Here is a 14,800-nt window from a genome sequence, read left to right on the forward strand (position 1 = left end):
TGCCTACTTGTGATCTCTCTCTGTCAAATAAATAAATAAAATTCTTAAAAAAAAAAAAAAAAGAGAGAGAGAAAAAAAATTAAACATGTTAGGTAGAGACATTGAAACATTATTTTAGACTTCTAAAGATGTGCATTTCAGTATTTGATTAAAAAATACACTTAATAATGGGTTAGACACAGTAGAGAAAAAAATCATAAAAATTAAAGAATAAAGTAGCAATAGAAGCCATTCAACATGAAAAACAGGATAAAGACTGAAAAATTTGAAAAGACCATCAGTAAGAGTGTAGATAACTTCAAGTAATGTAATATAAATGTACTAAAGTCTCTGAAGAAAAATACATGAAGAAATACAAAGTTATGTTACAAAAATGAATATTACATACAAAGTTATAACATGAAATTGTAAAGTATAGAACAATAACAGCACAATATCTGGGAGGAGAACAGACAGGCATGTAATGTTGTAAAGTTTTTATACTATATATGAAGTGGTGTAATATCATGACAGTAGACTGACAAATCAAAGATACATGCTATGTAAATAACCTAAAGCAACTACTGAAAACACAACAAAAAGTTAGAGGTAATCTAAAAGATGAGTTAAAAGGTAATAATGAAAAATCTTAAAGAAGAAAAAACAGTAAAACAAAGAACAGCTGAGACAAATATAAAACAAACAGCAAGATAGTAGATTTAAACTCATATCAGTGGGCACTGTGGGAACATGTTCACATAGTAGATTTAAACCCATATCAGCATATCAGTGGTCCCATTAGATGCAGTGGTCTAAATGCCCCTTTAGGCAGAGATTTTCAGAATGGATTTTAAAAAACAATGTCTGATAATACATTATTTACAAGAAACCTCTTTTTATTTAAAGATGCAAATGTAAAAGGATAAAAAAAAGATATGCCATATTTACACCAATCAAAAGAAAGCTGGAGTGACTCTATTACCACTAGGCAAGAATACTCCAAAGATACAGTGTTATTCTATCACTGGAAAATAATCCTAAATGTTTATGCACCTAAAACCAAGGCTTCAAAATAAAACACGAACTGATAAAACTATAGTGAGAAATAGGCAGAACTACAGTTATAGTCAGAGATTTCAACATCCTTCTTCCAATTATTGACAGAGCAAGAAGACAAAATAGAGGCATGGAAAACTCAACACTAACAACCAATTGACATAGTCAACAGTTAAAATACACTTTACCCCACCAAATAATACGTATTCTTTTCAAGTGCACATGGAGTGTTTACCAAGACAAAGCATGTTCTGGGCTATAAACCAATTCAGAAAATTTAAGAGGATGCAAGTCTTAAATACATTCTCTGACTACACTAGATTTAAATTGGACGTCAAAGAAAGAAAATGATGTCAAACTGGAAAGTCCCCAAATATTTTGAAACTAATTAAAATAATTCTGAATAACCTTTGGGTTAAAGAACAAATCAAAAGGGAAACTGGCAAGTGTTTTGAAGTGAAGTAAATTGAAAACATAGCATTGAGAATTGTAGAGTCTTGATCAGTAATTAAAAGGGAAACTGAACACCAACTTGGAAAAAAGTTGTAAATCATTAGCATCAGCTTGTACCTTAAGAAACTAAAAAAAGAAATACCAAGTCAGCAAAAACCGGAATATAATAAAGATAATGCAGAAATCAATTAAAAGGAAAACAAAACCTGTAGAGAGAAACGATGAAATAAAAAACTGATTCTTTGCGAAGATCAATGGTTATAAACCTTTAGTCGAACTGTTTAGGGAAGAAGAAATGACACAAATTACTGTTATCAAGAATCAGTAATGAGAGAGGTGACATCGTTACAGAGTGTACAGATATTTAAAAGATTATAAAAGAATTTTATGAACAACTGTATGGCAGAAAAATGACAACTTATGTAAACAAATACTTTAGAAGTACAAACTACCAAAGCTTACTCAGCAAGGCAAACCACCAAAACTGACTGGAAATAGATAACCTGCATAGCACTGTATCTATTCAAGACATTAATTTTATTGCTAAAAAACTTAACCACAAAGAAAATTCTAGGCCCAGATTATTTTCTTGGTGAATTTTATCAAACAAATTTAAGGAAGGAATATCAAATCTGTATAAACTCTTACAGAAAATTAAAAAGGAAAGAATAATTTCCAGCTTATCTTGAGGCATCATCCTGATTATGAAACCATAGACCAGTATCACTCAGAAACAATAGATGCAAAATTTTAAAAAAATTTTAACAAAATGAATCCAATAATATATAAAAATAATTATGTTATGACCAAGTGGAATTTATTCTGGGAATGCAGGGTTGGCTTAATATTCAAAAATTAATTAATATGAGGGCACCTGGGTGGCTCAGTGGGTTAAGCCTCTGCCTTCGGCTCAAGTCATGATCTCAGGGTCCTGGGATCAAGTTCCGCAAAGGGCTCTCTGCTTTGCGAGGAGCCTGCTTCCTCTGTCTCTGCCTGCCTCTCTGCCTACTTGTGATCTCTCTCTCTGTCAAATAAATAAATAAAATCTTTAAAAAAAAATTAATTAATATGATTCACCAAATTAACAACTAAGAAGGAAAAACCTTGCAAACATCTCAATAAATGTAGGAAAAGTACTTGACTAAAGTCATGTCTATTCCTGATTAAAAACTTTTCAGCAGTCTGGCAGCAGTCTTTTCTTTCTTTTCAGAAAGAAAACTTTCTCACTTTGATAAAAGACATCTATAAAAAATTTACAGTCAATGCTATACTTAATGGTTGAAAACTGAATGTTTTTCTAAGATCATGAACAATGAAGAATGTCCCATCACCACTTCTCTTCAACATTGTATCTGAATTCTCTCCAGTGCTGTTAAAACAAAAGAAATAAAAGTTGCCGGTTTAAATAGGAAAAAAAGTAAAACTGTCTTTATTTACTACAATATGATTGTCCATGTAGGAAAACTACTAAAACTAGTAAGTGAGTTCTGAAAAGTTACATCATACAAGAAGAGTATATAAAAATTTATTTTGGGGCGCCTGGGTGGCTCAGTGAGTTAAGCCACTGCCTTCAGCTTAGATCATGATCTCAGGGGCCTGGGGTCGAGCCCCGCATCAAGGCTCCCTCTCGTCAGGAAGCCTGCTTCTCCCTCTCACATCCCCCTGCTTGTGTTCCCTCTCTTGCTGTGTCTCTCTGTGTCATATAAATAAATAACATCTTTTAAAAAAATTATTTTACTCCTATATGCTAGAAATGAACAGTTAGAAATTATGACAGTGGCATTCATAGTAGTATCAAAACAAAATAAGAAATACTTAAGCATCAACTTGAAAAGAGATGTGTAAGATGTTTATAGTATTCACAGAAACATTGAAAATTACAAACATTGCTGAGGAAAATTTAAAGAATACCTACTTAATACCATATTCATGGATCAGAAAACTCATTACTGTTAACATGCTGATTCATCCTAAATTGATGCATAGTTAATGCAATCAGAATTTTCCAGTCAAAATTTCAGCAGGCTATTTATAGCAGTTGGCAGGCTGATTCTGAAATTCACCTAGAATGGGCAAAACAACTTCAGAAAAGCATAAAACAATTGGAAGATTTACACTACCTGAATCAAAATTTATTTTAAAGCTGCAATAATCAGGACAGTGTGACATAGGCATAAAGATAAGCGAGTAGACCCAATGGACCAGAACAGAGTCCAGAAAGAGTCCCACTTACTATTTTATGTTCATTTGATTTTTCGGCAAAGATACAAAAGTATTTCAGTGAAGAAGTTAGTATTTTCTGTAAATGGTGCTAGAACAATTAGATACCTTTATTCAAAAAAAATATATAAAACTTCAGTGTTGCACCATATAGAAAGTTCATAATACAGATGATAGTAAACCAAAATTAAAACCTAAAACTATAAAACTTAGAGAAAGACACAAAGATTAAAAAAAAAGATTGTGATTAAGGATTAGGTAGAGATTTAGAGATGACACCAAAAGCACAGTCCATAAAAAACTGATAACATTTCACTTCATCAAAATAATAACCTCTTAGGGCACCTAGATGGCTCAGTGAATTAAGCCTTTACCTTCAGCTCAGGTCATGATCTCAGGGTCCTGGGATCGAGGCCCACATTGGGCTCTCTGCTCAACAGGGAGTCTGCTTCCCCCTCTCTCTGCCTGCCTCTCTACCTCTCTCTCTGTCAAATAAATAAATAAAATCTTTAAAAAATTAATAACCTCTACTTCTCAAAAGGCATTCTTAAGAAAATAAAAAGATAAGGCATTGAATAGAGAAGATATTTGCAAATCACAAGACTGAGAAAGGATGTGTATTCAGAATATGAAAAGAACTATTAAAAACAAATGATAGGACAACAAATAGGCAAAATGTTTGGACAGATTTCAGTCAATATATAGAGATGCCAAAAAGCATGTGAAAATATCATCATTAGTCATTAAGTATAGGCAAACCACATGAATATCCCTATATATGCCTTTATTGAAATGGCTTAAATTAAACAGATTAAATGTTGTCAAGGATGTAGAAACAAGTGGAATTCTCATTCATACACTGATACCGAGAGTATGAAATTGTACAGCCATCTTTCTATTACTTCATTTACTCATTAGCTTCATTTCCATGACCTCAGCTTACTTTTATAATAAACCTGCAGTGAGCTCAGTGCCTCTGTCTTTATTTTAGAATTGCTCATTCTTTGCAGAAATTTATTCTAATTTTTCTGATAACTTTTCTGGCTGAACTAAACTTACGTTTTTGCAACTTTAATGAATCATTGAATACCCTGTTCAACAGAGTCTATTGTTACTCATCTATTACTGCATTTTTAATAAGATTGCATAGTTTTATAGCTTTGATGTCATAATAACTTTGGGGCCATTCTTATACACAATGAGGAAATTACTGATGTAAATGTGCCTTTTTATAAAATCTACCTTTAAAATCTTTAATAGCTTTGGTTTAGATAATTTGATTTTAGTCTCTCTAACACAGTAGAATATAGTTCTTAAAATCATGTAAGTATTTCATAATGCTGAAGTAATGTACAGTTTTAAGCATTTTATAACTTCGTGTATACAAATGCTTCTTTATATCTACACTTTTCACAAAATGTATGTATTTAGTATTATGCTGTTGGAACTAGAAAGGCATTTTTTTATTAATTCCAATTCTTTTGACCACACAAAGATTATTAATCCACCACTCTGTTTGAGTTGCCATGGAGAGAATTTACCAATTTTCTTTTAATTTACCTGATAAAACTTTAAAGAAATTAGTTGCCCAGAGAAATTTGTGGGTTTTGACTTCTAAAAGAAATGTAAAATAAACTGCAAACTCAAGGGATTTGTTTGTATTATATACAAACATATATGTATGATATATAATGTATGTTCTAAGGTCCTCACTGATTATGGTTTTAAAAACATAGTACTATCCCAACTTGGTACAATGTGTTTTCTGCACATATTTTTTTGAGAAAATTTGCTTGGTACGTATCAAATTCAGTACTATTTATTTACTTGGAAATGTTAGTGCCATCAAGTGGCAAAGAATGGGTATTTCTATATTTGGCTTAAGCTTATAAACTTAATGAATATGCCTATTTTTATGTGTTTCCCAGAAGGCATGTATTTTTTAAGTAAAAATTTTAAAAAAGATATAGTGAATAGTTCAAATTTCAACTGTTTATATTAAAGCTTAGTCATTTTACCATATTTTATAAGTATGGTAGTTTTGAAAAGAGAATATTATTTATCTGAGAATTATGTGTAGGTTGATCATAGTGTTTTGAATATTTATTTATAAAGTTGTTCTTAATTTCAAGCATCAAAATGACCACTAATTGGCACCCTTTAACATCAGTAAGAGGAAAGTCATCTAAAAAGAGTTTATTCAGTTTGTTTTTCAGTATAATATTAAAGCGTAAGTATATCTGATTTGTGTTCTATGCTATGGAATTAGCAAATGGAGTTAATCATCAGCTTTTTTACTGGTGCAATCATATTAATACAAGTCAAATTCCTTTTCTTTTAAAAATAGTGGGGTATAATCATTGTTATATTTTACAGTAGACATTTCTAGGTAATAGATTACTAGATCACATTGGGAGCTAAATATATGGCTTTCTTTTGCTGTAAATACATTTTAATTCTTCAGGTGAGTATGCCTTGGCAGCAGAGCTGTACAGAGAAGTGTTGCGTTCATCTGAGGAACACAAAGGAAAACTCAAAACGGATTCACTCCAGGTAAGTGATCGCTAACAATTTCAAGTATATAGTCTATTTATTTTTTACAAAATAATTTTTCATGATGATCTTCTCATTTAATTTTTGGAAGTCTCTTAGGAAAATCTGGGTATTTGAATTATAACATTTATTTTAAGTACTCAATCTCTTCTCTTTCTTAGTCTTGTCCAGTGGATCATATACACAAAGCTCTGTACCTAAATGGTAAATAAGGACCACTTTTATTAATCTTCCTAAGTTTAGGCTTGAGTCCTTGATGGAACTTCTTTATCAAACACAATCAAGACCTTGGGACCCACATGTTCACATGTGCCTCAGCGAGTATTAGTAGCAGTGTTTGGGGGAAAGAGAAGAAAATTAAATATAAGCCTACTTACATTCTGTATGGGTGAGGATTACAGAAGTCAGGCCTTCAGTCTTAAGCAAATGTGTTTGCCTCATGGAAGAAAGCAGAAATAGAAATGTAACAGGCTCCTGAAAAAAAGAAGCAGAAGTAGAAAAGTGGGCAAGAAGACAGCTAAGTCCAGTATGCCTGAGTCCAGAAGTGAAGAGTAAGCAGTCAGCCTGTTTCTTCCTTTGGGTTTTAATAATCCTGTATACTGTAAACCATGGCCCACTGAATGTTTTGGTTCTGTTCAGTCAGATTAGCCACTCTGTTGGTTTTTTTGGGGGATAAAATATATAAGGGGATAGAAAGAGACAGGTGTTCTCCCCAGTGTGTTCCACCACCGTGTTCAGGAAGCAACAGAAGTCCTCTTCCCCAAGCACACATGGAGAAGAGGAGCAGAGTTTCTACTACTTTGTTTCCATAGTGTCATTTACAGATTCACTGAAATCCATAGCCAGTAAACCTTTATAGTCTCAAACCACAAGCAGCAAATCCGATCTTACCAGGACTCTTTTCCTGATTATCCTTTAGCCCTTAGCTGTCTTCCCAGGTAAAGAGTCAAGTTAACAGGTGGAAATTACTTATTTCTCCTCACAGCCCTTGACTCCAGAGGGAGCCTCTTAATCAGCTACAGACTAAGTATCATAGTGAGAAGCCTGGCTTATACCAAATAGATGCAGTTATCTCCTTTTTCCTATACCATCTTTACCTCTAGCTTCTCCCCTTTTCAGCCATTAAGTTCAACAGATCCAGGTCATATTTTATTGTCCTTATTTTTATCATAATTGCTAGGTTTATGCAGACTCATTTCCCAGGAGAGGAATCAATGTAGTCTGGGCAGTCTTTCTACTTTAGTAGACTTACCTAGCATAGTCATAGTTCCCTATATAGACAATAGCACATACACTAGAAGAAATATACCTATATTACACATTCAGCTAAATGCATAGAAATATTTCATAATATTTTTTAAGACAGTGTATTTTAATTGAAGACAGTTTATGCCATCATGAATTAAGACCTTTACTATGAAACTGGTTTTGGTTTTCTCTGAGGAGGTTGGTGCTCAAATTGTGTTAGAGGAAAAGTTTTCAATGACCTGATCTTGTCGTGGTGTTAGTATTCTCTATTCCATATTAATAGTAGATTCTTCCTTTAGAATCCACTGCATTGGCTCTCAAAATTACTGCCTTTTGTGTGTTTGTAGAGACTTCATGCTACCCATAACTTGATGGAACTGTTGGTAGCCAAACACCCAGGAATACCTCCTACCTTACGAGATGGCAGACTTGAGGAAGAGGTAATTATTTTTTTATTCTGTCTGTAAAGGATTTTTTTTTTTTTTTTTTCAGATTTTTGTCCCCCATATCGTTAATACTTCCTAGGGCATTCAACATCTAAATGAAAGTAATTGTATGTTTTCCTGCTGCTTTTATTTTCCAAATTTTGCTTTGGTGATTTTGAATAGGAGAGAATTGCAGTACTCCATGTTATTTTGCTTCTCTTGTGATCTACTTGAAATTACATGGTAACTTTTTCTAGATATGGCTGTTGGTAGCCAGCAGCACATAGAAAAAAAAAAAGGAAGGAACACATAGAAAAAGAAAGAAAGAAAGAACTTGTTGATCTCATCAAAAGACGTGGTTTAGTAAAAATAAAACATTTTGTGCTTCCTCCACCTTTTTATGTATTGCTGAAATAAACTTGGTGTGTTGGTGGTATTTCTTAGGTCCTCTCAAAGAAGTTCATCCTGCAGTGAGTCTTTCCTCATTGGAAAGGATGGTATAAATCATTTCACTGTAATTAGTTAATGAGCATATTGTGCTAATTCCCCCATGGATTTTTGCCTTTTTAAAAGTCAGAGATGATGAAACTAAAATCAAGAGAATAATAGATATGTTTGAAGTGAATTTAACCTGTAAGTGGGACCTTTTTTATTTTAATTAAGATACAAAGTGAGATTGTGTAAGTATGTACAGCCTTTTCTTAATGTTAGATGACAGTCTAAGTATTGGAGGGGTTTTTTAACACTTTTTAAAAAGATTTTATTTATTTATTTGACAGAGAGAGACACAGTGAGAGAGAGAACACAAACGGGGGGAGTGGGAGAGGGAGAAGCAGGCTTCCCACTGAGCGGGGAGCCTGACATGGAACTCTATCCCAGGACCCTGGGATCATGACCTGAGCCGAAGGCAGATGGTTAACAACTGAGCCATGCAGGTGCTCCTAAGTATTGGAGATTTTTAAGTGAAATCTCATTCCCATGGCAGGCATCTAATCTTACATAAAATCAGTCACTTGTTTAAATACCTTCAGCGACAGGAAATTCTGGGAGACTGTCCAGTCTATTAGTAGATAGCTCTAATGACCAAATAATTATAGCCAAGGAATTTTAATGAAAATTAATTGGAAGGTTGTGACAGGAAAAGGAAAAATGCATCATGGGAGAAGGGAAAGAAAAAATGTGTCACACTGGATGGATAGATTTCCAAGGAGGACCATGTTATCATTTTTGTCTCTCAAAGAATATGAAACCACAGATCCAAGAAATCATCTATTTCAGCCACCACATTTGCAAATACAGTAACAGAAGCCTAGAGAAGTAAAATGGCTAGTCCAAACAGATGTAGCTGTTCTGTTGAACCTCATGAAATTGCAATTTTTTGTTAAGTCCAAAGGTCTAGAGCTGGCAATTTCATGTGGGTCAACCCACCTCTAAGTGGAAGGGTTAGAATTTCCTGTTCAGGAGTCTTTCTAGTTTTCTTCCCACTATCCCATGTCCACAACACCTATGTTACTATATACTCTCAAGTATTATTTCCAAACTGAAGTAATTCCAAATAGTTGTGATAACTAAATAAGACAAATTCTAAAAGATGCTTTGCCTCATGCTTTGAAATACTGATATTCTTCCTATCCCCCTCCTTTTTTTAAATTAAAAAATTAGATAGAAATTTAGGAAGCAGACCCTTGGGATTTCTTAAATTTGTTACTTAACAAGTAAATGCGGTCTCTTTAATATCTGTCTTGGGAATTTCTAGCTTGGCGCTCATGTTCTTGACAGTATCCTTATGGAACTCTGTGCTTAAACTGTGTTAAGTAGCTTTGCCTATCTAAAATATACCACGTTATTCTTACAGAATTATAGTGAATTATGTTCTAGACCTAGAATGAAAGTTGACATCTCTTTCCTTTTTCACCACAGGCCAAACAGCTGCGAGAGCATTATATGAGCAAGTGTAACACAGAAGTGGCTGAAGCCCAGCAGGCTCTGCAACCCGTGCAGCAGACCATACGGGAGCTCCAGAGGAAGGTACACCCCAGAACGACTTTTCATACCTATCTGTCTCCATATAGCATTTTGGATTTTGTCTTGGTTTGGAGGAGAACTTGAACTTTCTTACTCATCTTGGAATTCATAGCACCTACAAGAGTGCCTGTCCAGTAATAAAAAATGTATGTGCTGTTCACAGCATTTGTTAACTGAATGAACAGATGTATAGATAAATCACCTATTTGGAAGTTGTTCTCTTTCTTTTTTTTTCTAAGCTATGATGGCTTTTCTCTAATCTTGTGTAGACAATAAGTTGTCTTTTGAAGAAAGTAAAGACTTCTGTAACCTCCTTTTGATCTTAGATATGTATGTTTCTAAAATCTTTTCTTTAAAGATATTAGAACATTAGAAACATGGTATTTTTCTTATGGGGTACGTGCTTTTTGTCATTTCTAAAATTTCTCTTTTATGAAATCAGTAGCAAGCCTAAAGAGGAGGCTACCATAGAACACACGGCCTTTTTTATTTTAACCAGTTACTCCACACTTTATGCAACGTAATTCATTATTTAGTACTCAGGTATATAATTTTGCTAGTAATCGTAGAGTATTATTGAGTAGAATCTAGTCCAATTAGTTGAAGATTAGCAGGATGTCTTTATTATGCTGAGAAAGATCTCTTCACCTTTTCAAATATAAACAGTGAATACCGAGTTTTCATTTTGGTAATTATTTTTTTAGCACAACTGTGTTACACAAATATATATACAGTAAATTCTCATTCAGCCACAGTAGTCAGGCAAGAGGTATTCTCTTTAATTATGTATGCAAAACTTGTACACACCCATTCTATATAGAGTGTGTCTTCCCCACTTGTGTCCCCCACTGTTACAATTCCCTTGAGACTAGCATTTATTTCTTCCTTTGACTTTCACAACATCTTTCCCAGTGATAGAAAAACATAGTGAGTGAGCACTGAAAAAACATGAATTGATGAGCTGTTGTCTTTTTTACAGATTTATTCTAATTCTCCTTGGTGGCTGAATGTGATCCACAGAGCAATAGAATTTGCTATTGATGAGGAACTTGTTCAGCGAGTGCGAAATGAAATAACGAGCAACTACAAGCAACAAATTGACAAGCTTTCTATGTCAGAGAAGTAAGAAAGTAGTACAAAATAGGATAACTTTATGAGTAATGACCCAAAATATTCAGATCATTTGTTGTTAAGAGATACAGTTAACTGTCAGAACATATTGTGGTTATGAACATCCGGATTTAAAAAATAAATAAATAAATAAATAAATAAATAAATAAATAAAAATACATTTCAAACAAACATTAGGTATCTATAAGTTTGAAAGAAGAAAACTGTGTTTCTTCTCTGTATTAGTCATTTTTAAACAGTTCGTTTTTAGTGTTTTTTTAATCTGCTTAAAGATAAAATATTTATTTTATCTTTGTTGGATATACCAAAGCCAACTCTAAGCAAAGTCTTGAAGTAGACTTTGTTTTCGGAGAAAGTTGTCCTTGAGGTAAGACATTTATGCTTCCACTGTGTAATTCACCCCCGACGAGCTAAGCATCATAGCACAACAGTGGCCCAGGTTTTATGTTGTAGAGTTACCTGCTCTTTCCCCCATCTTTCTTTCTTCTCATCAACCCTCATCATTTTTCAGGGTCTTTGTAGGTAAGTTGAATTGTTGCTCTTTATTGTATAAATGGTGAATAATACTTCCCAAAGACCAAACTTATTCTTTATAAAAAGTATCCGCAGTTATTTAACCCAAAGGAATGTCAGTCTAATGTGGGAACTTGAGGTATTGTGGCAGGACTGTTGATTCCAAGAAGGGGACAGAGGGAGAGTTTTTATTGCTTCTCAGATCACATCCCAGTATAAAGTCTTGGATTAATGTTGGTTTTCAGTGAAAAATTCAGCATAAGAATATCTTTAAAATGTTTTAAAGTTTTTTATTCTTTCAAAAGACTTTCTAAATGTCTGCTAAAATCTTAAAAAGATGTGCTAGATTTTCCATGTGTCATTGCTAATTTAGATGTATAGTCATCATGTTTTTCACCATACAACTTGACAGGCTTCATTTCTGAGGTGTATGGAGTACAATATACTCTAGAGTGCACTTCCTTTTTCTCTGTTTAACCCAAGAGTCACCATTCCAGGATAAGTTGTCATTTTAAGTCATGATTCATTTTATCCAGTTTTAAAGCTCAATACTGATGTGTTCTGTCAGCATTGTGGAATCAGCTGATAAGAAAATCTTAAAGTTACTTTGAAGTAGTTTTTCTTAAATCACATAAAAACTACTTAAAAGTTGCAAATTCTTATATAGGAGAACATAGTCCCTAATAAAAGTCTGGGGGTCCCAGGGTTATGAAAGGACAAATAGGTAATATAAAACAAGTCGTTCATTACACATATTTTTCTTAGATACATTGGACATAAATAGAAAGTAACAAACACTTCTAAAATAAATTTTTTTAATGTATAACTTACCACCTAGGAGAGTTAATATTTTTTTTTATTGCATATACATTCGAAGATCATTTTAATACTGCTACTGTGCTTTTCAGTGAGATCCATATCTCAGAAGCCAAATTATTCATGTTTGCTTCTTACCAATTCTTAGGAAAAGAAAACCTTAGTTTTCTTAGGTTAAGAGCACAGGTAGATTCCCAAGTCAGAAACCTGTGTTCATATCCCAGCTCCACCACTTAACTAGTTCTGTAACCTTGGGAAAGTTAGATAAACTCTGTGCCTTAGTTTCCTTATCTAAAAAACAACACAGTATTGTTGTGGGGATTAGTAAATTAATGTCTGTGAGGTGCTTATGTACTTAGGATAGTGCCTACCAGTAACATGTAATTATGTGTTCTTTTTCCTTTAAAGGACCTGCAAGATAGAATATTGATAAGACGGCTAAATGCTAACTATGATCATTTTTAGCCCCTGTTGCATAATTTGCTAATAATATTGAATAATACTGATGTGAATAATATTGATACCTAACCTAATTGTGTTTGTGTATCCCCATGCAAATTGTCTTAGAAATGACTGAGCAGCTGTTCTGTGTCTATTACATATTTTTTTAAAGATATGATCTAATTCTTGCCTTTTAAAAATTAGCTTAATGAGTAGATAAACCCATGACAGTCTGAGAAATAGAAGTATATGTATAAACACTTGAATATGACAACATACTAAAATGAATGGTATTTTCAAAGAATTTTATGGACAGAAAAAAACAGATTAGTGTAAAATACTGGAAGGCTTTCAGGAAGGAGAGCAGACTCTTCTGAATGGTTTAGAAAAATGGGTGTATGACATTTTAGGAAGGAGAAGAGATATACTCTTAAAAACCCATCAAATCCCATTTGTATTTTGTATTTCCCATTTTCTAATTCCTTATTAATCTATATTTTCTTTCTCATTTCATAAACCCATTCATGTACATCTGTACATTTCTTTTCTTGGCACATTTTACTCAGTTTATTAAAAGAGTTAAAAGAGTACTGTGTTTGAGGGACATCTGGGTGGCTCAGGCGGTTAAGTGTCTGCCTTCAGCCTAGGTCATGATCTCAGGCATGGCAGGGAGCCTGCTTCTCCCTCTCCCTCTACCTGCCACCCACTTCACTCTACCCCACCCCCACTTGTGCACACACTCACGGGTTTTCTCTCAGATAAATAAGTAAAATCCTAAAAAAAAAAAAGTATTGTGTTTGGTTTTAACTCCTAGCTCTACTACATTATAGCTTTGTAGCTTTTATTTTAATTCATTAAGCTTCATCCATAACATAAGCACAGTAGTATCTGTTGAGATTATACAGGAAAAGAGCTTGGCAGAGTATTTGGCATCATATAACAAATGCTTAATAAAATGTATATACATGTAAGTAAATGTAAGTAATATCTATGTATTATAAAATATATGTGATTTATATGTGTACACATGTATATATCACATGTCATAAATATGCATATATCTATAAGCTCTTTGCAGCAAACAGTATAACTTTTGGGTATTTTTCTTCTTTCTTCTCAGTTTTTCTCTTTATTTTTTATTCAGCGGTTGCATCTCCATATAAAGCAAAGATTTCAGAAGGGACATTTATAGTCAGCAGTAAAAAAGAAACAGTATGGCAGTCTTGTTCTTTCAAAAGATACTGAGACAGAGACAGATTTTGTAGACTTTGTTTCAGTTCCTGAGGACACACTATCAAAAGTTTGATATCTTTTGTAGTAAACCCAATGTTATTATACCTTGTCTACCAGTAGATTGAACGTACTACTAAGATAAATTCACTCAAGGTAGGCTAGGTAAAATGTTGAACAATTTCTTGAATATTTTTTTGGCAACCATTTTCTGGTTTTGAGGAAATTGACCTACTCTTCTTTTCTTTGTGTCTTGGGTGATGCTGGTGATGGGAATCAGGTTCCATGACTGCAGAGGTCTTCAGTTCTTACTTACAACACAAATGGAGGAGCTAAATAAATTCCAGAAGTTAGTAAGAGAAGCTGTAAAAAACCTGGAGGGGCCTCCATCTCGTAATGTTATTGAATCAGCAACAATCTGCCACCTCCGACCAACCAGACTTCCTCTCAACTGGTAGGTAATAAGACCAGTCATGCAACGAAATGGAGTCAGTTCCATTCAGCTAGATATCTTCTGAAAAAAGAAACAGTGACTCATCTAATAAAAGTTTTTTCATTTAAATTCAAACAGAAGTGGAAGGAAATATATTATTAATCTAACTTTTAAAAAACTCTTCAAGGACCACATATTGAAAACTGTGTATTTTTTTTTCTTAAATGGCATGTGCGCTGTAAAGAAAAAATGAAATGTAAAATACTAAGTCTTGTAG

General features: G+C 33.5%; 1 protein-coding gene across 2 annotated transcripts in view; it reads left to right on the top strand.

Annotated features, from left to right (window-relative positions):
- The window catches only part of SHPRH (SNF2 histone linker PHD RING helicase), an 89,593-nt gene that overhangs the window by 35,114 nt on the left and 39,679 nt on the right, over positions 1-14,800 (top strand). For both annotated transcript variants that reach the window (XM_044247127.1, XM_044247128.1), the window contains exons 15-19: positions 6,173-6,261; positions 7,857-7,949; positions 9,855-9,962; positions 10,939-11,081; positions 14,371-14,544. In XM_044247127.1, coding sequence (XP_044103062.1) covers positions 6,173-6,261; positions 7,857-7,949; positions 9,855-9,962; positions 10,939-11,081; positions 14,371-14,544 — 607 coding nt within the window. The remainder of the gene's footprint in view (positions 1-6,172; positions 6,262-7,856; positions 7,950-9,854; positions 9,963-10,938; positions 11,082-14,370; positions 14,545-14,800) is intronic.

Source organism: Neovison vison, chromosome 1 (genome assembly GCF_020171115.1).
Source record: "Neovison vison isolate M4711 chromosome 1, ASM_NN_V1, whole genome shotgun sequence".
Lineage (NCBI taxonomy): Eukaryota > Metazoa > Chordata > Mammalia > Carnivora > Mustelidae > Neogale > Neogale vison.